General features: G+C 43.8%; 1 protein-coding gene across 1 annotated transcript in view; it reads left to right on the forward strand.

The window, feature by feature from the left end:
- The first annotated feature begins 2,931 nt into the window (after positions 1-2,931).
- SLC9A2 (solute carrier family 9 member A2) overlaps positions 2,932-25,826 on the forward strand; it is a 28,148-nt gene continuing 5,253 nt past the window's right edge. Inside the window, exons 1-9 of the mRNA XM_083437773.1 lie at positions 2,932-3,681; positions 8,934-9,397; positions 13,778-14,028; positions 16,467-16,684; positions 18,076-18,278; positions 18,852-18,941; positions 20,319-20,389; positions 21,992-22,153; positions 23,989-24,091. Of these exons, the coding sequence (XP_083293899.1) occupies positions 3,399-3,681; positions 8,934-9,397; positions 13,778-14,028; positions 16,467-16,684; positions 18,076-18,278; positions 18,852-18,941; positions 20,319-20,389; positions 21,992-22,153; positions 23,989-24,091 (1,845 nt within the window). The 5' untranslated portion in view covers positions 2,932-3,398. The remainder of the gene's footprint in view (positions 3,682-8,933; positions 9,398-13,777; positions 14,029-16,466; positions 16,685-18,075; positions 18,279-18,851; positions 18,942-20,318; positions 20,390-21,991; positions 22,154-23,988; positions 24,092-25,826) is intronic.

Raw genomic sequence — 25,826 nt, forward strand, 5'->3', positions numbered from 1 at the left:
GACAAGCTGCATCTGGCGAGCCAGCGCAGCACACGGAACACCGTTTACCTTCCCGGTATAAAGCGGTACCTATTTATCTACTTGCACTTGGGGGTGCTTTCAAACTGCTAGGTTGGCAGGCGCTGGGACCGAGCAATGGGAGCGCACCCCGCCGCGGGGATTCGAACCGCCGACCTGACAATCGGCAAGTCCTAGGCGCTGAGGTTTTACCCACAGCGCCACCGGCGTCCCAAGCAAATCACACATTATCTTGTTACAATTCTTAGAACAACTCGGAAGGGCAGGACCCATTTTAAAGATGTGGAGCTGGGTGTTAGAATAAGAGCTCGCCTTAATACCACCCAGCAAATTCACTGTTAAAACCTGGGGCTTCCCGATTTGTCTCACAGCCCATTCAGCAGCTCTTATTATATTATTTGCCACAAAGAGTTAATTGGCCACAGAAACAACGTGATAGCCTGTCTGTGTACAAAGCTTACTGGGTAGCCTAATATTCTTCCATAAGTGGCAACTCCATATCAGTTTCTCTAAAAGATCAAAATAAATAAAAAGCCCTGAATAACTGAGTGCCATGACAGAAAAAGACCTGATTCCACAGGACAGTTCCAATGCTTCCAATTAATCAGAGCAATCCTGCCTGAATTATCCAGGCTATGAGAAGCTTGGCCTCCTAGTATCTAATTCTGCACTGACACAAAACTATGGGCACCTAGTCATGGATATTATTGGAAGCAGAATTCTATTTATTCACAGGACCCCGGGGTTGGCAGCATCCAAGACAACACTAATATGACTGTAAGTGCAAACAAGTGCAAAGCTCTCAAGGGAGTCAGTGACATGTCCTTTCCAAGGACTTTTGAAATATTAAGCTTGAGATATATGTGTGCATGCATGCTGCTGAGTGAGAGATCCATAGCTCACTTGTAAAGCCCATGATTTTCATGCAAAGCATCCCATGTTCAATTCCCATCATCTCAAAGTATAGGGCTGGGAAAGAGTCCCTGTCTGACATCCTGGGCAGCCATTGGCTACCACTCTGGGCTGGATGGATGAGTGTTCTGGCTCTACAAGGCAGCTTCCTATGAACATGTGAACTTCTAGCTGTTGCTGGACTACAACTCCCATCATCCCTGACCATGGACCACGCTCCCTGATGGGCTGATGGGACCGAGAGTCCAACAACATCTGGCAAAATGCAGCTTCTCCACAGCCTACAGAGGAGCTAGCCTTATTCCGTTGCAGCAAGAATAGCCACGGTTATTAACGGTGGCACAAGCTTTGCTGGGCTGTCACTCACTTCATAGAATCATAGTGTTGGAAGGGACCCCAAGTGCCATCTACTCCAACCCCCTGCAATGCAGGAATGTCAGCTAAACCATTTATGCCATCCAACCTCTCTTATAAACCTCCATGGAAGCAGAGCTTGCAATCTCCTGAGGGAGTCTGTTCCACTGTTGGAACAGCTCTTGCTGTCAGAAAGTTCTTCCAAATGTTCAGTCAGAATCTCCTTTCTTGTAACTTGAAGCCACTGGTTCGGGTCCTAGCCTGTGGAGCAGGAGAAAACAAGCTTCCATGTGACGGCCCTTGAGATATTTGAAGATGGCTGTCATCTCTCTTCTCAGTCTCCACTAAAAATACCCAGCTCCTTCAACTGTTGCTCATAAGGTCTGGTTTCCAGACCCTTGATCATCTTGGTTGCCCTTCCTCTGCATACGTCCTAGCTTGTCAACATCCTTCTTAAGTTGTGGTGCCCAGTATTGGACACAGCATTCCAGGTGGGGTCTGACCAAGGTAGAATAGAGTGGTGCTATGACTTCCCTTGATCTGGACACTAAACTTCTGTTGATGTAGCCTAGAATAGCATTGGCTTTTTTTGCTGCTGCATCACATTGTTGACAGGTAGGATGCGAGTGGCACTGTGGTCTAAACCACTGAGCCTCTTGGGCTTGCCGATCAGAAGGCCGTTGCTCTGTCCCAGCTCCTGCCAACCTAGCAGTTTGAAAGCATGCCAGTGCAAAGAAAGAAAGATGTTAATTGATTAAGTTAATTTTATTGGAAAACTGCTACAATGAGCTACATGGAAACACAACTTGAGTGATTTGAGGAAGTCATTTAATAATGGTTATAAAAGTATGATTATAACAGATGGGATAAATGTTTGTACCTATGTTTGTTTGTTTTTTTATATTTTTTATATTGTAATGTTTTTTTCTTTTATGTTGCTTATGCTTGTTATAATTAATTTTTAAAAAATGAAAAAAGAAAAGAAAAGAAAGCATGCCAGTGCAAGTAGATAAATAGGTACTGCTGTGGTGGGAAGGTAAACGGTGTTTCAATGCGCTCTGGTTTCTGTCATGGTGTTCCGTTGTGCCAGAATTCTGGCCACATGAGCCGGAAAGCTGTCTGTGCACAAATGCCGGCTCCCTCGGCCTAAAGCGAGATGAGCGCCGCAACCCCATAGTCACCTTTGACTGGACTTTACCGTCCAGGGGTCCTTTTGCATCAAGTAAGCAAGGGGTTTCTCTTTCAGTTTCACAGATCTGCATGCTTTTATTGTCACAAAGCTGCCAGCATTTAATGGGCAAAGCTGAGAAATCCGTTCTCGCAGCCAAACGCACCAGAGGGAGTGTCCCAGCCGAATAGGCGCCAGCTTCCAGGTAAGCTTAGCTCCAGGAAATCTCCAGTTATCGAGATGTGGAGTCTGCGCGGGCTTTCCTCGCTGTCCTGCCTGCTCCTCACACCTCAGGTAGTTTGCCTGCCTCCCGCTTCTCCAAGAAACGGCAACTGAGGGAGGGGGTGACGTCCCGGGCGCGCCATTCCCCCGCCCCCTCCCTTCGCCCCAGAGATTTGGCGCGCGCCGGGAAGCGGCAGCAGCAGCCGCCGCCGGTGTGTTTCCGACCGGCTGGGCGGGCGCGTGTCTATTTGCAGCCCTGCCTGTGCCTCGTGTGGGTGACCTTCGGTGAACCCGAGGCGGGTCTGCTGGCGGCACCACCTGTCCCGGCTGAGGGAGGGGAAAGAGCGCGGAACACTCTGAGGCAAAGCTGGGAGCCACCACCGGCCTCGGACCCTGCCCGGCGCTCCTTCTCCTCCTAGCGCCGGAGCAGCCAGCCTCTCGCGCGCCCTGCCGGGCACTGAAAAGCGCCTGGCGAGGCGAGAGGGGTTGGGCGAGGCGGACCCTCGAGAAAGGGGCGGGGCCAGCAAGCAGCAGGTGCGCGCGAGCTGCCCGCCTCCCGGCCGCGTGACGCCTGTCTCCCCCTGCAGGCGGCGAAGGCAGGACCCCCCGACGCCACACAGCGCCGCCGACCATGGCGCAGCTGAGGCGAGCGGGGTGCCGCGCGCTCCTCCGCTCCCTTTCCTAGCCGCGCCTGAGGGAGGGAAAGCGGCGGCAGCTCCACGAGATGGGCGCTTCTCGGGGCCCCCCCGAGCTGGCGCTGCTGGCTTGGCTTCTGCTGCTTTTGCCAGGCGACGTCTCCTTCGCCCTGTCGGAAAGCGGAGCGCCCGAGCCGGCGGCGATGCTGGGCGTCAGCCCCACTCCCGGGGCGGAGACCCCTGCGCCTGCGCCGCCCAGCGGGACCCCCTTCGAGGAGACCAGGCTGCACGTCTTCACCTTGGATTACCTGCACGTGAGGGTGCCCTTCGAGATCACCCTGTGGATCCTGCTGGCTTCTTTGGCCAAGATCGGTAAGGGGCGCGAGAACCCCACCAGGTCGATTTCGAGTTTTTCTTGCTTTATTCAAGAGGGGAACGGGCGTGTTGCCCCCATCCAGCTTGCGGTTGATCTCCAAGTAGCCCCCTTTTCCCAGTCTAAGCCCTCTTCTATGACAGAATTATAGAGTTGGAAAGGGTCCCAGGGGTCATCTAGTCCAACCCCCAGCAATGCAGGAAGCTCAGCTAAAGTTGATGGCTACCCCAACCTCTGCTTAAAAACCTCCAAGGAATCTGAATTCAGATTGAAATTCCCAGGTGTCAAAAAAGGTTATTTATGTATGCCACTACTGTGGCATCCCGTGTTTTGTTAGCCAAAAAATGGAAAACTAGTGAGGTCCCAAGCAAAGGAGAATGGCAACTTAAGTTGGCAGAATATGCACAGCTTGCAGGCTTAACATATAGAATAAGAGAACGAGAAGAACATACGTTTAGACTGGGAAGCGTTTATTGAATATATGGGCTGAAAATGCTGGCAGCATTAAGATAAATTCAACAAGTTTTGACGGATGTAATAACGGAATGCTGGATTTTGTAATAGTTTTTGTAAAATAGGCAGGGATTTGTGATATGTAAAATGAACCACGGAAAGAGAAGAAGGGAACTCACCGATATCTTAAGGATTGTAAAAATGAGTACTTTAAATTGTAAAACAGAAATATATGCCTCCAAGGAAGGAGAGTCCACGTTTGGGAAGTCAGATCGCTGTTGCTCTTTTTCTTCACGAATTGCCACAAGAAGCAGGACAAGGAGATCCTGAGCGGGCTCAACTTTGCTGCCTCCTCTGTTTCTTCTCGTGGTGAAGATGTCTTTGCGCTGCAGTTGTTATGCATAAGGGAATCAGGGTGGATGCCTGTCACTGAAGAAGCAGTGAGGTAACAGGCATCTCTTTGCTTTCCTGACCTGACAAAGGTCTAGAGTGGAGATAAACATCTCTTGGGAGGATTCCTGCATAATAACTTGATGGTGTGTGTAACCTGAAGCCTTTATGCATTTTTGCTGGCAGGTTCTGTTTGTGTTTCTTCAAACAAAATGAGAGAAAGCAAGAGAAAGGTGGAGGAGGGGGAGGTAAAATATATATTGTTTTAAAATAAATTTCATTAGAGTTTATAAAGAGAAATACAAAACTTAATCTCAAATATATTTTTTTGTCCAGCATTAAGCTAAGTAGGATAAAAACACAACGAAAAGAAAAAGAGAGAGAGAGATGGAGAGATAAGAAAGAAGAAATAGGAAAGAGCTTTCAAGAGGAAATAGAAAAGATAAAGTTCAGAGATTTAAGTACTTCTGATTCATCATCTACCCACTGTATATAAACAATAATCACTTCCTCCACTCTACTGTAACACTTAACAAAACCACTTTCTATAAACAAACATTATCTTCAGCCTTCAAACACAAATGTTGCTATTTCTTTTTCACGCAAAAAGTCTATGAGAGGTTTCCAATCTTTAGTAAACGTGCCAGTTTTGCTATCTCAGCTAAGTCTTAATTTCAACAACCATTCATCTATTGTTGGTACTGATGAATCTTTCCGTCTTTGTGATATAATATGTGATTCTTCACATATGGCAGAGGAAAGGGCATGCCATCTTGCAGTGAAAGTATGCACAATATTGCATATTTCATAATCACTAGAAATCCTTTCAGCATTTCAACAGTTTTGATATAGCCCCTTTAGTAGTCCAGTTCCAGTGTAATCCCACGTCTCTTAGTTATGCAAACTGTCCAATATCAGAATGTGTTTAATTCTCCCAATGAAATTTAAATGAGATTTAAAAGTGCATAATTTTGAATGCATCCCACAACTGTTTTAAAGTACTAAGGGTGTTGCACTTACTTGGGAATAATCTCACTGAACCAACGGAGACAGTGGTGTCACCAGGATAGGATTTTGGGGGCAGAGATCCAGAACCTCGCTCAGCAGAATGAGTGGGATGACTCTCAAGGAGGCTCATGGAAAATGAAAGACATGCAGATAAAACATAAAGGTAAAGGACCCCTGACAGTTAAGTCCAGTCATGAACGACTCTGGGGTGGCTACGCTCATATTGCTTTACTGGCCGAGGGAGCCAACGTTTGTCCACAGACAGTTTTTCCGGGTCATGTGTCCAGCATGACTAAGCCGCTTCTGGTGAAACCAGATCGGCACACGGAAACGCCGTTTACCTTCCCGCTGGAGCGGTACCTATTTATCTACTTGCATTGCGTGCTTTTGAACTCCTAGGTTGGCAGGAACTGGGACCGAGCAACAGGAACTCACCCTGTCATGGGGATTTGAACCGCTGACCTTCCGATCAGCAAGCTCTAGGCTCAGTGGTTTAGACCACAGCACGACCCATGTCCCAGATAAAACATACATAGCTTAAAAATATAAAAGATTATGGTTAAAAAGTAATTGTACTGTATGTGGAATTAAAGTTTGAGCAGCACTATGCAGATTCCAATCATCATCATCATCATCAGTGGCGCAGCGTGGGTTGTCAGCACCCGGGGCAAGGCAAGTAATTTGCACCCCCTAACCTGTGGATTTGCGCCCCCTAACCCTAACCCCCAGATGTTGCGCCCGGTGCGGCCGGCCCCCCCTGCACCCCCCACGCTACGCCACTGATAATAATAATAATAATAATTTCATTATTTATACACCACCCATCTGGCTGGATTTCCCCAGCCACTCTGGGCAGCTTACAGCACATAAAACATTGGAAAACATCAGACACTGAAAATTTCCTGATACATGCACCTGATCAGTTTCAGCTGCTCTTCCAAAGAATTTTTATAAGTACTGCATTCACTTATCATTGTAAACTATAAAAGTGCAGAAGAGTTGTAAAAAGCAGTTCACAAGACACTAATGTACAAGGAAAGCTACGTTTTTAACTTTTATTCCTAGTCATCTAGGAAAGGCTGCTGTGAAATTTTGGAGCTTGCCAAAAGTCAAGGGCACTTAAGTGTCATCGTAGGATGCACTTCAGAACACAGCAACTTACGACTTCTAGTTGAATTCAGTGGTGAACTACCAACAGTGATTCTCCTTCCGTGAACAAGAACCATAAAGCTATTAAGGAGTGGTTTATTTTCTTTTTCCATTGGGTAGCTGTGTTTTCAGTTCATCAAGCTGTGTAATTATATGGGTTATATATAGAAAAGGAGAGGTATGGGTCAAATGTGAAATGTGACCTTTAGTGCCTGGGGGGAACCGTTTTGACATGGAAAAAGAAAATGAGCCATACAAGAAATACTGCAATGGGATTCACCATTGGGCAACATACTCCTAAGCATGTTTACTCAGGACTATATCCCATTGGGTTCAATGGGGCCAGCACGCTAGTAAAGTGCTCTTAGGACTAAGTGCACTAAGACTGCAATCTAGAGCACATTGACTTGGGAGCAAGCCCCATTTAACACAGTGAGTTTTACCTGGATGTAGACATGGATAGGATTATGTTGTAGAAAATTTGACCAAGGTCCTTCAGAGTCTGAGAACCAACTTCTTGCTTTGTTAGGACACAAGCAATAAAAAGCAACGAGTGGGCCTTATGAGTCCTTGCATCCAGTTGACCCCTCCTAAACTCTCATCCTTTTGCCTAAAGTGTGTGAATCCCTACAGAGGAAACCTTCTGGCCTTAAGATGAACGCTTCTCCTTCTCTATGTAGCCTTCAATGTGGCACATTCAACATGCTGTTGGACAGGGGGCGCAGGATGGGAGTTATGACTGTTCAGGTGAATTGTGATGGGATGGAAGGTGAGAGTTCTGTAGGTTCCTGACCAGTCCACTACTGGCCTCTGGTTCAGTATTAGGATCTTAGTCCAGTATCTCAGTTGGTGGTACCGGAATATTAGCTGACTATCTTCTTCAGAATCTGACATTGAACTAAGGCCATGACACATTCATAGCTGTGGTACAGATATTCCTCTACTGCTGCTCATTCTACAGTGTCCCCAAAATATTGTACCCTAGCCAAGACTTAAAATGTTGTATTTTGCAACATATTAAAGCCTGCATCTCCTTGTTCCTCAGAACATTTGTATTAAAACAAGGAGGGGGGGGGGGGACTAAGTTACTGGACAAATACCAAGCTGGTCACTACATTTAAAGGCTGCAGTATTTGCTGGTTTTATGAATATTAACTTGATTCATATCGGTTTTATCTATTTCTCTTGTAACATGTATTTTATTGCTTTTCTATGGTTTTTACCTTGCCCAGGGGACAGGAATTGTGAAGACTGGGATAAAGCTTTCTTAAGTAGATAAATTCAGTGCAATCTTAATCATGTCTAGTCAGAAATAAGTCCTACTGATGTCAGTGGACCTCACTGTGAGATAAGTATGGTTAAGATTTACAGCCATTACAGTTGCTTAGGACAGGGATATTTGAAGGACCATTTCCTTCAACATTATCTTGTCCATCCACCGACTGAAGCTGGGGAGGCCCTGCTGTGTATCTGAGGATTGGTTGGTGGTGGGGTTCTGGCAGAGGGTCTGCAGAACTCACTGTTGTGGAAGATCAGACTGTTCTCTTTCTTTGTGTCCTTCAGATACAGGACCATTAATTTTTTTTTTTGACAGTCATGGTTTTGATTGGCACTTAAATTTTGCTGGTGAACATCACCCCACTGCATGGGTGTGGCGACGGGGGCAGCTGCCCCCCATCAAGTAAAGCAATAGAAATACAGTGGTACCTCAGGTTAAGTACTTAATTCATTCTGGAGGTCCGTTCTTAACCTGAAACTGTTCTTAACCTGAGGTACCACTTTAGCTAATGGGGCCTCCTGCTGCCACTGCGCTGCCAGAGCACGATTTCTGTTCTTACCCTGGAGCAAAGTTCTTAACCCGAGGTACTATTTCTGGGTTAGCGGAGTCTGTAACCTGAAGCGTATGTAACCCGAGGTACCACTGTACTTAACTAACTGACCAATCATGTTGGTTCTGGCCCTCCTAAGAAAAGTCCTACTCCTTTCCCCAACAAAAACCCTGACTACACCCATGCCCCAGATACATACCATATTATCTGGATTTTTGCTCTTGGTTTATTGTATGATGCTTTTTTTCTCAGCTGTATGTTGTTAGGTGCCTTCAGCATCCCTTCACTGAGGTGTAAATTTATACCAATAGATGCATAAGTAGATAATTTAAGGACAGCATGGCACTGGCTTTCATTTTGTGCGCAAGTTAACCGTCTTTATCTCTCTCTCCCAACCTCCCCTCTGTGCTTTCATTCTGAAGGTTTCCACCTGTACCACAAGCTGCCCCACGTAGTGCCAGAGAGCTGCCTCCTTATTCTGGTTGGATTAATTCTAGGTGGAATTATGTTTGGCGTACAAGAAAAGTCTATAACGGTGATGAACAGTGATGCCTTTTTCTTGTACCTTCTGCCCCCAATTGTCCTCGATGCCGGCTACTTTATGCCAACACGCCTCTTCTTTGAGAACTTCGGCACCATTTTATGGTATGCGGTTGTGGGGACTCTTTGGAACGCATTTGGCATTGGGATTTCCCTCTTTGCCATTTGCCAGATTGAAGTATTCGGCCTGAGTGATATCACTCTGCTGCAGAGCCTGCTTTTCGGCAGCTTGATTTCAGCCGTGGATCCCGTGGCAGTGCTGGCCGTTTTTGAAAACATTCATGTCAATGAGCAGCTGTACATCCTAGTTTTTGGGGAGTCGCTGTTGAATGATGCTGTAACGGTGGTAAGTCACTTTGCTTAAGTGTTTCTCATTGTTTCAAACTCTTCCCACTTCCCACATTTCTTTCAACTGTATAACAGAGTGAAAATGAAAAAGCTGGGGCTTTATTGTGTTTTAGGAAAAAAATAATTAGAGCAGAAGAATGCCTGTGATACATGATAATGGATTTAGTATTGGATCTTTTAAGTGATTTGTGCACTTTATAACATTTTGGGTCGTTTTAATCAGGAAGCAGAAGTGTCTTCGTGAAAGGGGCCAAAAGAGGTCTTTAGCACTGAATGAGTAATAGGACAAGTAGGTCTGCTGATCGAATGGCTTTTACAAACAGATGTTTCGGTTATCACTACCTCGTTGTGGATATACTGTACCTACCTGCTTGTAGGTGGACTGAGATTGCCAGTTTATTTTATGCAGCACACTTTGCAGCCGTTACATGGGAGCAATGTTTAATCATTAACTGGATTGGTTTTTAAAAGATCATAGACTTCATCCATCTACCAATTCCCCAAGCTATCCATTTCCATATGAATGAATAATCACACCAGGAACAGTGCTAGACTTTGTACTTACCTCAGGTTCCTTTTGGAAAAGTATTGCTGCTATAATTGTTTTAATTGCCACTTTATGGGTAGTGTAATGACTCGCACCTATATAAGTGCATGCACACCACACAATGCATGCGTTCACACACCTGAACAGGCACACATAAGAAGGGGAAGTGTGTGAATGGGTGGTAGTTGTCGTATACCTCAGGGCAGGCTCATGCAGAGCTTGTCTGAGGCCTGGTGTGGAAGTCTTGTTATAAACTAAACTAAACAAAACAAAAAAAAAGCAAGCCAGTCCCTAGCAAGTCCCCTCACTGGCCACCTTAGCCCTCCGAGGCGCGGTTTAGTCAACCTCTTCTAGCCAGCTCTTACAACCCAAGATACACAACTACTGAGAGCACATGTGGCAGACTGAATGTTGTGAAGCATCTTGTCCACATCCTGACACCATAGTAACGGAAACTGCTCCTAAATAAATTTAACTAGACAGTGCACTGGACGCTCCTCTAGAACTGCCCCGATAGTGAAGTCAACTTCAGAGTGAATCTGAGTAACTTTGCCCTTAAAGTGCTTACCACTGGTCTCCCAAGATTTTGAAGGCCCCAGCAATCAGCTGGATTCAACAGTCTGAAGCAGTGCTGTGCTGGAAATTTCTCATACATTTTCCAGACCGTTTTCTACCAATAAGTGAGATAAGAAATTGCATCTGACAATAATCAAAGGGAAGAGAAAACTTTGGCGAAGTTCTCAGTGGTGAGGTACAGTTTTTTGTTTGATGCAATTGTCTTAAATTTGAGATGTTTGAGGGGTGTCTTTCATTCTACAAATTATCTAACCTGCATTGCAGGGAGTTGGACTAGATGACCCTCGTGGTCCCTTACAATTCTATGATTCTATCCAGTGGTCTGCGCTCTGAGGCCTTCCTGGGTGCCCAGGCTTCAGTCAAGGCCCAGGGGAAGACATCATGAGGTAATTCCACCTATTGGGCTTTTTCAGTGTTGGTGAAAAGTTTACCTACCCCAACAACAAATACATTCCAAGCCGATCCATTTTTCTATGTTTAACACGAAATTTCCTGACCTTCTTCATGTTGCTGAGCGAAATTGCTATGGCCATGGCAATGTTCTGTATTGGAGATGATCAATAAAACCTGTTCGGCCCAGGTATCCCATAAAATCAGCATCCTGTGATGCCTTACTATGTTTCAAACCAATGTAGCATCATTCACAACATGCTAATGTGAATCCTTCTAGGCTGTACTTTCTTCAAAGTAAAAAATTAAAATAAATGAAAAGGACTAAAAAACTTTATTCCCTTCTCGCCCATATAATGTATCTGATCTAATAATATGAAAACGTATTTCACCAGCCAAGCTCTGGAGATTTACGGAATATTTATAAAATGTGCTAGTATTATTCTAGGGACATAAGACCATAAAACGAGCTGTGCAAGATAAGACCATAAATTCATCTAATCCAGCCTTCTGTTTCCTACAGTAACCAGGCAGTTGCCCTTCCCCGATGTTTGCCTGTCAGCGCTTGCTGTTTGGAAACATGCTCCTTATGGATTTGGAAGATTCCATCCAAGCATCATGACCAATAGCTGCTGACAAACCTTTTTGAATGCATATAAATTCATGGTTATGAATCCCATAAATTAATCACACATAATCTTATCGGCCTGTCATCCTCCACCCCCAGTTTTCTTTCCCCCTCTTGCTTCAGGCCAGGGCCGGCTCACACATGAGACAGGGTGAGGCAGCTGCCTCAGGTAGCAGAAGGCCAAGACTTGGCGCTTCCTTGGGCATCCCACTGCCTCTGCCAGAAGCTGCCATCATTGCCTCTGCTCCACAGGTGCTACCATGCAGCCCAAGCAAGGGAAGCTGTGGTGGCAGGAGGGCAGCGTAGCAGCATGGGTCACAGTGGTACATTCCTGTTTCACCTCAGGCAGCATAATGCGATGCACCACCCATGCTTTAGGCAATTCCTCCATCTCCTTGATCATTTTGGGTGCCCTTTTCTCCATGTTTTCTGTTGTATCCGTTTTGAGATGGGATCACCTCTCTCATTATGATGCAAGTTTGTGTTATTTTCACTAATATATTCATTTTTTTACACATTTTCCCCTAATACATGCATTTCTGTAAACACTGGAAAGAGAACTACTGCTAAACTAAATTTAGATAACTGTGAATTTTGAGGATGGCTGTGTTTTGGTCCTCATATTGTTTTGGAAAGTACAAGCTTGATAAAATTGCCTTTAAAGTATGTGTATTCAAACATGCAAGGCCTCCCTTCTGCGAACTAAAGTGGTACTGTCCAGGAAAAGCCTTGCTGCTTAGTTCTGCTGAGTATAAACTGGACTGATGCCTAGGTTTAATGGATATCATTTGATAGCATCAAGGAACGCCTGGGGAATGGAACAAGGAAGTGAGCTTGCTGCTTTAATGCGAGATGGGAATGCACTGCTGAGAGTTCCATTTCTATCTTCTATATTGTGGATTTACATTGCATGTTAATATATTTTAAAAGAAATGCTGTTCTGGGGCTTAAATGTGGTGGCCAGTCTTTTAATTATGCAAGCGTCTTATCAAATTAAATCTGTTCAGGTGAATGCATCATGCTGTTGCATCCTTTCCAGCCTTTCTGCTGGAAGTGTGGTGTAGTGGTTAAGAGCGGTAGTCTCGTAATCTGGGGAACCGGGTTCGTGTCTCCGCTCCTCCACATGCAGCTGCTGGGTGACCTTGGGCCAGTCACACTTCTCTGAAGTCTCTCAGCCCCACTCCCCTCACAGAGTGTTTGTTGTGGGGGAGGAAGGGAAAGGAGAATGTTAGCCGCTTTGAGACTCCTTAAAGGGAGTGAAAGGTGGGATATCAAATCCAAACTCCTCCTCTTCTTCTTCTTCTTCTTCTTCTTCTTCTTCTTCTTCTTCTTCTTCTTCTTCTGTGTCCCAATTCACAGTACTGTGATTACTGCATTTTTTTAAAGCAGCAACGTGGACATTGTTCCATGCAATGAGTCATAGCTTACCGTACATGTAGCATGATCCCTGGGCTCATGCGTTCCTCTATCCTCTGGTGTGGTCATGAGGAGGAGATCAGAAATGATAGCTTCTGTTTTCAGTTGACTGCATGTGGTTCATCAAGTCTGAATGAGGACAAATTGTGAGTAGTTTTAACTATGGTTTGTCTGAACAAGCCAACTTCAACCATGGCTAATTATCCTGTTGGGATAAACCAGTGGCGTAGCGTGGGGGGTGCAGGGGGGGCGGCCGCACCGGGCACAACATCTGGGGGTTAGGGTTAGGGGGCGCAAATCCATGGGTTAGGGGGTCAAATTACTTGCCTTGCCCGGGTAATGACAACCCACGCTACGCCACTGGGATAAACTACAGTTAACGCTAACCACAGTTTGTCCTAGTTCAGAAACTAGGTTGGGCTGGCAAGATAAAAGGATTAATGGAATAAGAGTCTGATGTATGCATGTTTTTCCTATATGAAGCAGCATCAAGTCAGCTACATTTTTAAGCAGTTACTGTGCTGCACTGTGCTGACTAGACGAGGATAATCTAGTCTGTAAACAGAGACCTCTGGTGTAATACCTTGTATATGGTTAGAAAGAACACAAACATACTTTGCATTATTTCAGGGCAATTGCTTGTCTAACTAATGGGATGAGTGACAGATCATTTTCACTGGGATAGTATCATGGTCTTCAGTTACATCAAACTGTACTATTGTCTAAAATTACATAGTAGCAATATTACATAATTTAAATTTTCCAGTTAAAGCTACAGTGAGGATTCTAAAAGAAGTTAACTTTTTTTCTCCCTTTCATAGGTCCTGTACAACCTCTTCAAGTCTTTCTGCAAGATGCGTACAATTGCGGCTGTTAGCGTATTTGCTGGAATTGCTAATTTCTTTGTAGTTGGAATCGGCGGAGTTTTGATTGGAATTGTTATGGGCTTCGTAGCAGCTTTTACGACACGTTACACCCATAAAATCCGAGTCATTGAACCACTGTTTGTCTTCTTGTACAGTTACCTGGCATACATAACAGCTGAAATGTTTCATCTCTCAAGCATTATGGCGTAAGTAGCTATGAAAATATACTGCGCTAAGAATACCGTGGATATATTAGAAACATTAACCTTTGCTCTTATAAGACCACAGCCCAATGCTGACTCAATGGGAGCAAGACAATGATAGAGTTTTGTTCTGCATAGACATGCATAAAATTTCACTGTCAGTTGACTAACATCTTGTCATCGGTCAAGATGGCAACTGGAGGGGTAAGGTGCATGCCAGGGTTCAAATTCAAAGCTGGGTTTTGAGCAGCTTTTTATCCAGATAACCTGAACTTCTAGTGCCTTGCTTTTACTGATAAAGCAATGCGAATTGGTCAGCGCAGGAACCCTTTTTTGCTTTTGAAAACAACATTGTGCATGTACTCACTTTTTAAATTCTTGCATGGAACAAGCAGAACATCCCGCCCCCCGCCCCCCCATTTACTCATGTTAAAATTTCCCATTTAATTTATTTTTCATTTGGATCCCTAGTAAAGTGACCCTAGTGAAGTGAAATTTAGAAGCACATTGAAACTTTTGCAAAGTTTAGTAGCAGGTCAACGAAACTCGATGACTGCATCCAGTGATCTAGATTTTTCCAGTCACCAGACAGAAACTGCCTTGTTTGTGCAAGGTGACTTGCATTACTGGTATAACCATGATGAAATGCAGTTTGTATTATCATCAAACTTTTTTCTTTCCCTTTCCTGCTGTAAAGATGGTTTTAGATAAGTGAATATGATTGCTTTAAGTGTGCTTAACCCAACTGAAATCAATAGAATAAAGTATGCCTGACTCTTTGTTTGATAACTGGGCACAGAAATAAAATAAAAATTAGGAGAGCAGTGGCATCTTCTTAGACATATGATATTATTAAATGCTCTGAGTCTGGTGCAAATCTTGAGTAATATTGATATATTCTAGCCGTTATAGCTGCAGTTCATAGTTATACTGTGACTAGCTAGCATTACGACGGTCAGATACCATACATTGGCCATGTGGCTGATTTTCAACATTCCACTGCAAACTGCAAACACACAATCAAGCAGAGGTTGTGTGAATGGGTGGTGATGTGATGAATTCTCCAAGAACTGCTTGGTGAATTGCTTCACATCTCTGTCTTCCCTCAGTGGAGCAACCTCCATGCAGTTTACTTGACCTGCAGTCACAGTGCTGGCTGTTGAGCTCTTCACACTTTAGTTGGGAACCAGAGTGTGTGGACCATAGGCCCAGGGCCAGGCCACACAATCGAGCTTGCAGACTCATGTGTCGTCTGCAGGTTTATGGTGCGTGCAACTGTAGCTGAAACAGAAATAATTGAAAACCATATAAACTTCCTGTTTTCTACCTGTCCCCAGCAGATGTGCCTTCTACTCACTCAAAGCATTCTTTGTATCTCATCCTTTATGTTTTTTAAGTTATCTGGCTGATTTAAGTATACACCCCCAAATGTGGCATATAAATGTAACCATATAGGTTTGCTTCTACATGATGTTTTAAATGGCTGATTCGTGTGTGAATCTGGCCTTGGTTGGCAATGCAAGACATTTGATAGGTGAGGCCGTTCAACATCATGGAAAATACCTTAGAGTTCAAAATTAAAACAGGATGCATAGCCCTAGGTCCACCCACATAAGTTATCTGTTTGAAGTTCATCCTCTGTCATGAAATGGCATCTTGTGAAAAGTGAAATCATGACACGCTGAATCCCACAACGCTGAGTAACTAAAAAGGAGATAATTATAGCACTCAGCTGGTGCCCATGGTGCACTGTGGCAGCATGTAATGCCCTTACAGAACAGCAAAGGAAACAGAGTTTCCTCAAAGAATGATCACTTCGTTTTCTGCAAGTAAATTGAAACGGAGCCTTCCCTTTAAAAAAAGGTTAGGAACGAAGCAGTGTGTGCATGTTAATTTACCATGGCTCCCTGGCACTGCTTTGCAAACAGGTTTTTAAACTTCCTTGCATTTAAGCATCAGTTTGTAATATGAAGTTATGCAAGAGACTTGCTGTTCAGGAACAGTTAAACAATGTCCCGTGACGCACACAGATCTCTCAGTCCCATTGAAGTCCATGCAGTTCCCTTGTATTTACTAACGCTGACCCACACAATAAACCGACAGCATGATCCTATCAAATGTCTGGTTGGAAGGAAGCCCCAATGAGTTCAATTGGATGTACTCCAGTGTGTGTATAGGATTACAGCCTAAATTCTCAGAGCTCTTCCTTCCTGTTCTAGCTAAAGTTGGTTCCACCTTTCAGTCAATCGCTTTTTGAACCTCTCCATGTATTTAATGCTTCAACAGCAGCTGGATTGCTGAAATGGAAACTTAAGCAGAATTTTGCTAATCTGAGGAACCGCCTTAAAACCTTCCTGGGATAACAGGCTATGCTTTTCGCGTTGGGCTGTGTAAACTTTAAGTATTTTGGAAGCTGAATTAAAAGTTGCTTTCTTCTGCAGGATTACAGCTTGTGCTATGACCATGAGTAAATACGTGGAGGCGAATGTTTCTCAAAAGTCCTACACCACAATAAAGTACTTCATGAAGATGCTGAGCAGTGTCAGCGAGACCCTGATCTTTATTTTCATGGGCGTGTCCACAGTTGGAAAAAACCATGGGTGGAACTGGGCCTTTGTTTGCTTTACCCTCCTGTTTTGTTTGATTTGGCGTGCACTAGGTAAGAGACACTTAAAATGGTATAGATTGCACTTCAACATACATTACACCTGAAACCTGCTTATCCTTTATGGAACAGTGTGCTTGACCAAAAAAAGAAAGAAAAGAAAGCTGCCATCAAGAGAAAAAGCAAAAACTGCTTGAAAGAAAGACATGTTCTGGACATGGAAGACTGTGGGTCTCTCCAGATGATCCTTCAATGTTATTTCAAGTGCTAAAGTAAATCAGTCCGCCAGTCTATAAGCTATGTTTAAAAAGGTAAAGGTACCCCTGCCCGTACGGGCCAGTCTTGACAGACTCTAGGGTTGTGCGCCCATCTCACTCAAAGAGGCCAAGGGCCAGCGCTGTCCGAAGACACTTCCGGGTCACGTGGCCAGCGTGACATCGCTGCTCTGGCGAGCCAGAGCCGCACACGGAAACGCCGTTTACCTTCTCGCTAGTAAGCGGTCCCTATTTATCTACTTGCACCCAGGGGTGCTTTCGAACTGCTAGGTTGGCAGGCGCTGGGACCGAACAGCGGGAGCGCACCCCGCCACGGGGATTCGAACCGCCGACCTTTCGATCGGCAAGCCCTAGGCACTGAGGCTTTAACCCACAGCGCCACCCGCATCCCAGCTATGTTTAGGGAAGCTTTTAATGTTTAGTGGACTATTGTATTTTAATATTCTGTTGGAAGCTGGCCCAGAGTGGCTGGGGATACCCAGCCAGATGGGTGGGGTATTAATAATAATAATAATAATAATAATAATAATGTCAATTTGGTTGGCTTCTGTGCTTGTGAGTGGTGTGGTGTCTCACATTTCAACGGCAGCCTGTCCGCATCACCAAAATTCAGGGCCTCCTTCCACTTCTCAACTTCCATTCTGCATTATAGTTGCAGCACCCCTGAAGCTTTGCTTCCAGTGTGACCAAATCAGTTGGACTCCTGTAAATCCGCCTCTGTTGGTGGGAATGTTACTGTTCATTTCAGGCAGTGAAATGTTTTGAGCTGGCCCTGGTAGGGGAGCTTTTTAAAATTCCTCCTCTTATTTATGTTATCATGATACTTGCATTAAGAAAGTGTCCTTGGTTCAACCCTCACCAACTACAGTGGGAAAAGTCTCTCTCTCTCTCTCTCTCTCTCTCTCTCTGTGTGTGTGTGTGTGTGAGAGAGAGAGAGAGAGAGAGAGCACACTGTGCAGGACGTGTGGAGAGATTATGTACAGGGACACTCAGGTTGCTTGTGCAACACAAGCCCTTGGGAAAGTGTCACATGTCAATAAAACTTCTGCACCTCTTTGTCATACGACATAAAATGGAAGATAACATTCTTACATTTATTTTGGAAACATTATTATATTTGTCTTAAATTTAAGGTTCTGAACCATGCTTGTCTTTCTATATTTTCCTTAGGAGTTTTTGCATTGACTCAAATTATTAATGTGTTCCGGACAATTCCTATAACATTTAAGGACCAGTTTATTATTGCCTATGGAGGCCTCCGAGGAGCCATATGTTTCTCTCTTGTTTTTTTGCTTCCTTCTGCCGACTTCCCTAGAAAGAAGCTTTTCATTACTGCTGTTATTGTGGTGATCTTCTTCACAGTCTTCATTCAGGTAAGAATATCCCTCTTTTGTGATGGGACTAAATAGTTATTTGCACTAAAACCTGCAAAGAGCCCAGTCAATGTTCCTACTACTTATTTTGGCTATGGGACTAATATAGTTCAGTGGTATCTCGGGTTACATACGCTTCAGGTTACATACGCTTCAGGTTACAGAAGCGTAACCTAGAAATGTGTGTGTTTACATATATGCAGCTCCAGGTCAGACTGGTTCTCCACCTAGTCCAGCATGGTTTTCTGTGAAAGACAACAGATTTCTAGGGCCAAGGACAGTTTTCCACAATCACCTACCACCTATATTTCTTGGGCATTTGGATTCAGACATCAGCAGTAGATCTTTAAAGTCTGTGCTGTCTGGTTTCGAAAATAAGAGAAAGAAAGAAACCAGGCACATTTTGGGGGACTTTATTGTGCTGTTATCTGAGGCAACATGCATCTGTTCTACTGCTTCTGAATATTCATTTACCAAGCTACATGCTGAACAGAATATAAGAGTGACACAGTGGAAAGGAAATTTTAGGGCTGATGTGATTTTCATGCTTGTTTTTGTGTTTCCTGAAAACAGGGAATAACAATTCGCCCACTGGTGGAATTTCTGGATGTTAAAAGAGCAAATAAGAAGCAACCAGCTGTTAGCGAGGAAATTTATTGTCGGGTATGTTGGAGTTTTGGGTGAACAACATGTACTGAAATGTGGTTTTAATAGCTGAATGTTTCTTCTTTGGTGGGAAATAATGTGCCATTTCTAACATGTGCTTGTTACATGAATTAATTCGTTTTGGTACTGCATGTGCCACATACCAGTGTGTCTTTGAGTTCATGGATACCTTTTCAGCTTGCAGTTCTGGCCTAGTGTCTCGTATCACATTTTTTTTCCACTGGCAGTCTTAAGATAGTGACTTTTAAACACACTAGTTAGACACAACAATTTAATTTGGTTTAACCTTTATAGCTCAGTCCTTCATGTTTGGTTGGAAGTAAGTTTCAACTGAGCTTACTGGTTGTTAACTCCCAAGTCAGTATTGAAGCTCAGTTAAATTCTGCACATAATAAAAGCAGGGGTGTGATCTACTCTCTATAGGGACAGCTGTGCACATGTGACTCAGGGCAAGCTGCTTAATTCGCTTCCCTCTTTCCCCTGGAGCCTGAGCTACTGGTATACCAGGATGCTGGAGAAGAGACGTATGGCTTCTGATACATAGACGAGACACACACATGCCACCCTTTGAAACTAACAGCTGGTTAGGTGCAGTGTGCGATAGTAAAGGTAAAAGTTAAAGGACCCCTGGACGGTTAAGTCCAGTCAAAGGCGACTATGGGGTTGTGGTGCTCATCTCGCTTTCAGGCTGAGGGAGCTGGCATTTGTCCACAGACAGCTTTCTGGGTCATGTGGCCAGCATGACTAAACTGCTTCAGGCACAATAGAACACCGTGATGGAAACCAGAGTGCACAGAAACACCATTTACTTTCCTGCCACAGCAGTACCTATTTATCTACTTGCACTGGTGTGTTTTTGAACTGCTAGGCTGGCAGGAGCTGGGACAGAGCAACAGAAGCTGACCCCGTTTCTTGGATTTGACTTGCCAACCTTCCGATCGGCAAGCGCAAGAGGCTCAGTGGTTTAGACCACAGCGCCACCTGCTCCCCTGTGCGATAGTGGCCAAGGGTTAACTAGGGTGATACGGTTGCATGAACACCAAACATTTAAAGTACATGACTTCCCCCAAAGACTCCTTGGAACTGTATCTTATACGTCTCAGCACCCTTAACAGACTATATTTCCCATATGGAGTAAGCCATATGCTTTTAATGTATGGTGTGAATATAGATTTAGAGAGAAGAAAGAAATGCCATTTTCTCTCAGCCATTGTGTTCTTAGAACTGGGTCATTAGGTTACAAACGTTGAATGACTTTAAGAGAAGCTTAGATAAACAATATTTATATTTGTTGAAATTTTCCTTAGTGATTGCATGTGGCTTAAGTTTGTGGCACATACAAAAGCAAGTAATGAGTCTTTTTCCACATTTTAGTTCTTTGATCACGTGAAAGCTGGAATTGAAGATGTGTGTGGACACTGGAGTCACAACTTTTGGAGAGATAAGTAAGTAGTGTACTGAAACATTAGTGGAGTGTGGAAAAAGTGAGAAGCCCAGCTTGTTTCCTCAGTTCAATAATTACATTCTGAAATCTGCCAATGATTTCTGTAAAGCATTATTTTGTGTGGCTTTGTGGATGAGATGATTTTAGCAAACCTGAATACTGATATATAATTAGTTTAAGCATTTGTATTCATCAAACTACATGGATTAAAAACCTGACTTTATTTCAATAATCCTACATTCAAAATACAAGTGTTTGTTAATATTCATGAAGTAAGCTTCTGGGACTTCGGTTTAGCTATTGGACCATTCTAGTTCAAATGTGTTGTTATGAAGTGCATAGCTTATGTCCAAACCTGCAGTTCTTCCATGCAAACCTGACACTCCTTTTTTTGGATCTTTTGACTTTGTGGCCCAAGTGTGTCCTGAAAGTGGTACTTCGTGGAGTCAAAGAATACCACTGAGTATCATTCAAGCATCTTATTGGAATAACATGGAATTAGCACATTTCTTTAAAAGGTGTTAAGCAGGACTCAAACTTTCATAAACAGCACGGTATCAGTAGCCTTAACCCCTAATGAGTCAACCTGCTCATTCAATCAGCATCCATACAGGTACATCGGAAAGTTAAGATGTGGGGAAATTGGTCAGAGAATGTCTCTCTGTGTGTAGGGTAGCTGAGGCTAGAAGAAGCTTGTGGGCTGGATGATAAAGGCAGGGGGAAGAAAGAGGATGAGACCAAGCAGTTAGCTGTCTGGGAATGTGAAAGGGCGAGGGGTTGACTTAATACCTGAGAAAAGGTGGCTTATAAAGGAGACATGGAAGGGAATGAAAAGTCTGAGAGCTGAGGGACTTGCGAGGAAAGAGAATATGTGATACCCATCCTTTACTTCTGTGAAGCTGGAATTTGATGCAACGGAAATTGCATGGAGGCCCTTCCACGCCAGGAAAAATAGCTAGAGGCATAAGAAAGAGAGAGACTAACAAAAACTAACAACCCTCCTTTCCTTTCTCATTGAAGTCAGGATGGGTACTACACCTGGATTAAGAGGTTACAGTATTGGTTAAAGGTCTTGTCCAGGCTTCCTCAACCTCGGCCCTCCAGATGTTTTTGGCCTACAACTCCCATGTTCCCTAGCTAGCAGGACCAGTGGTCAGGGATGCTGGGAATTGTAGTCTCAAAAAACATCTGGAGGGCTGAGGTTGAGGAAGCCTGGTCTTGTCCCTTCCTGGGCTAAAAAATGGAAGGTGAAAATTAACGGTAACTGGGACCATCCCCTTCGGTTACTTCTAAGCTGGGAATTTTCCAATTTGCCAGGCGGTTCCAAAAAGGAGCAGAGGAAGCAAAAGGATTAAGCTGGAAACTATAACAGTGGGCATAACTCAGGGGTGCTGACTGTGTGTGTCACATAGGAAGCATTTCAGAGTATGTCTTCCACCTGTCTTTTGGTTATAGCTCAGGCTGCTCCTAGTGCTGCCTGTGAGCAGAATTTTAGCTGCCATTCCCTGTGCAAGCTATCCAGGTCAAAAAGTTGATCTCGTAACAGTGTTTAGACTGCAGCATTTTAGAATTTAATCTGCAGCATTGCTTCTGCTCCTCACAGGTTTATAAAGTTTGACAAGAAATACTTGCGAAGGCTTCTGATTAGGGAAAGTGAGCCTAAATCAAGTATAGTTTCCCTGTACAAGAAACTTGAAATAAAGCATGCGATAGAGATGGCAGAATGTGGAATGATAAGTACAGTACCATCGCTGGCTTCTATAAGGTAAGTTGAGGGCAGTAGGGTGCAATATCATTGCTAGTTTGAATCTTGACTATGTTGCATTTTGAAGTGTGCATTCTACAGTTGCCAAATCATAGCCAAAAGTGAATTAAACAGTATTTTCTACATCTAGGATTAACTAGTCTATATATTTATTTCAAAGAATTATGTTGTGTCCAAAACATTAAAAACATCCTGATGGCTTGCAATAGAAGAAAAAACAGCTTACAATAAAAAAACTTATTATTAAATAAAATAAATAAATAAATAAAATAAAATTTAAAAATTATTATGTTGTAAAGCTAAATACATCAATGGCAGTACAATATATGGATCCAGCACCAACACTAAAACATTTAAAATGCCTGGGATTTATTATTATTATTGTTGTTGTTATTATTATTATTATTGACAATAAAGAAAGTTGCATGTGAACTTCTCCCAGCAGAACATTCCATGACCAGGGTGCCACCACTGAAAAGGCCCCAAAACCTGTTGTATCTACCCATTGTATCCACAAAAGTGGAGGCACTGCAAGAAAGGCTTTTAATAATGTTCTTAGTGAATGGGCAAACTCAATGAGACTTCAGTTGGTAAATTAATCAACCAGAGCTGCAACCCCTATACCCGCTTACCTGGAATAAGCCCCATTGAACTTACTTGAACTTTCTTCTGTGTTGAAATACACAGAATTTTGATATCAGACATCTAAGCTGTAATCCTACACGCACTTAGCTGGGAGTAAAGTCCATTCAACTCAATGGATCTTGGTTCTGAGGCCCATGTTTGTGCCATCTTGCTCAATACTGTCTAGACTGACTAGCAGTAGCTTTCCTGGTTTTCAGACTAGCGTGTCACCCAGCCCTAACTGGAGATTTCAGGACTTGAATCTCAGACCTACTGCAGATACTTAACGAGTAAACTACAGCCCTTCCACAAACAACCTGTGCTACTGTAATATGGAATGGCAACTGATATCTTGAAGACAGTTTTCCCTTCTAACAATTAATGCATGCTTTTTACTGTGAGGTGCCATGAGCTTTTCTTACACTGAAATTCCTTGCTGTCTGATGTTTTCAAGTTTTCAAAGCAATCTACAGTCGGTTGACATACCCACCAGTAACAAATGTGAACAAAATTCTATCTTGGTTACATTTAAAAGAACCTGTGGCTCAGTCCTATTCAGGATTTTGCTAGAATTCTATTTGTGTACTTGCATATATCTTGAAATTGTTTGAAATGTAATAGCTGTAGTTAGACCAGCCGGGACTTTTGTTATAGAAATTGTAAGGATAGGCATTCCCTGCCCCCTGGCACCCCATTTATGGAGAAATGCGAGTAGCAGTGAAATTCTGTATACTCAGAAGTAGGCCCTGCTGAGTTCAGTGGCAATTACTTCCAGGTGGCTGTGACCTTGGGACACGGGTGGTGCTGTGGGTTAAACCACAGAGCCTAGGACTTGCTGATCAGAAGGTTGGCGGTTCGAATCCCCGCGATGGGGTGAGCTCCCGTTGCTCAGTCCCTGCTCCTGCCAACCTAGCAGTTCGAAAGCACGTCAAAGTGCAAGTAGATAAATAGGTACCGCTCCGAAGGTAAACTGCGTTTCCGTGCGCTGCTCTGGTTCGCCAGAAGCAGCTTAGTCATGCTGCCCACATGACCTGGAAGCTGTACACCGGCTCCCTCGGCCTATAGAGCGAGATGAGCGCCGCAACCCCAGAGTTGGTCACGACTGGACCTAATGGTCAGGGGTCCCTTTACCTTCACCTAGCTGTGGCCTTATTTATAGTATTGCAAGTTATTATGTATTTTCCTTTATATTTTGTTTCACCTTCTTACAGTGAACTTAAAGAAGAAGAAGAAGAAATAATACCTTCCTATCCTGCCAAGATGGATGACATAAGATACATTTTAACAAAAAATCTCTATCAGATACGGCAAAGAGTAAGTAGAATACAGCATTAATGGAACACCCCCGTGGTGAATGTATCTAGTTTCTCAGCTGGCAGTGTTTTTTCCTCCCTTAATAAAATCACCAGGATGCCATCCTAAGCAAACTTACTTGGAAGCCATTTCCATTAAAATCAGTGGGACTCGCCCCTGGGAAAATGTATTTAGGATTAGTGTATGGGAAAGCTGATAAATAAACATGGTAAAGACAAAGAAGTATGAGAAGTTGTACTCCAGGCTTTATAAAATGTCTTAAGAAGAGGAGTTTGTGACGGTTTTCTAGAACACAAAGATGTGCCACTCAACACTAGGCACGAGCATAAATTCTGAATATTCTGAGCTACACACGCACACACACTTAATACATACACAGATTTAAGGTGCTGTGCATAGGTAAGTTTCACAGTAGCTTAAAATAGTTCCTTATCCGCTGGTCATTAAGAGAACCCTGTGCGGCTGACCTCTATGTAAATAGGATGTTGAAGCTTATTGTAGCTGTTAATGTTCACGATCCTATTAAGCTGGAATTTGATCGCCCAGGGTTTCTGATGATTAAATACAATTCCACATAATGGATTCCACTGCATTTTACAGTGGACCCTCCAGATACGAATTAAATTTGTTCTGGGGGTCCATCCGCAACCCGCAAAGTCTGTAGGCAGAGGCGCTGCTTCTGCATGCGCGTGGCACGATTCAGTGCTTCCATGCATGTGTGCAGCGCACAGAGTGCTTTTGCACATGTGCACACAGCAAAACCCAGAAGTATACACTTCCTTCCAGCTTTGCCGCGTTCATAACCCGAAAGCTACGTATCCAGAGCAGTACGTAACTGGAGGGTCCACTGTACTGTGTGATAATATTGAAATGTCTAAATGGACCATCTCTTTCACATTCCTGTTTGTACGATGCCCGTAATGGCGTCTGTCCTTAAAATCTTTATAGACATAGATCCCATCAAAGCAGGGAATTTATATTTTTTAAGGACAGCGAACATTTAAAAAATGAAGAATTATGTCCAATGGTTTAGTGCATGGGTAGGCAAACTAAGGTCTGGGAGCTGGATCTGGCCCAGTTGCCTTCTAAATCTGGCCTGCGGACGGTCCGGGAATCAGCGTGTTTTTACCTGAGTAGAATGTGTCCTTTTATTTAAAATGCATCTCTGGGTTATTTGTGGGACATAGGAATTCGTTCCTTTCCCCTCCCCCCCCCAAAATATAGTCCGGCCCCCCACAAGGTCTGAGGGACAGTGGCCTGGCCCTCTGCTGAAAAAGTTTGCTGACCTCTGGTTTAGTGCAAGTGAAAAGTAGCCTGTTAAGCTGATCTTTCTATCCTCCTCCTCCTCTTCTTTCTTGCCATCCTTGCAACCTATGAAAGCCTTCTCCAGAGGTTTGGGGATCCTCCTGAAGAGGAGGGGGAGTCCTATGGAACTCCAGGGCAAGAGGGAAATCACCTAGAATGGGGTAGAGGAATATTGCAGTTGCATAAATGCTATGAACACGACTTGCAATGCTTAAAATTCTTATTTTTTGTATGCCAAATAACCAAACAACAACCAAAGGTCCAAAGGCTGTACAAGCATTAAATTACACATCTTGATTGCATATAATTCATTGTAAACATTATGCTAGTTTGAGTGTTGTTTGTGAGATTTCTTAAAGCACTGAATTATAGCTAGTTTGCAGCCCTGTACCACTCATGGCAAGGATGCAGGTGGCGCAGATCAGATCAG

The sequence above is a fragment of the Podarcis tiliguerta genome (genome assembly GCF_965153285.1).
Source record: "Podarcis tiliguerta genome assembly, chromosome: 4".
In the NCBI taxonomy this organism is placed as follows: domain Eukaryota; kingdom Metazoa; phylum Chordata; class Lepidosauria; order Squamata; family Lacertidae; genus Podarcis; species Podarcis tiliguerta.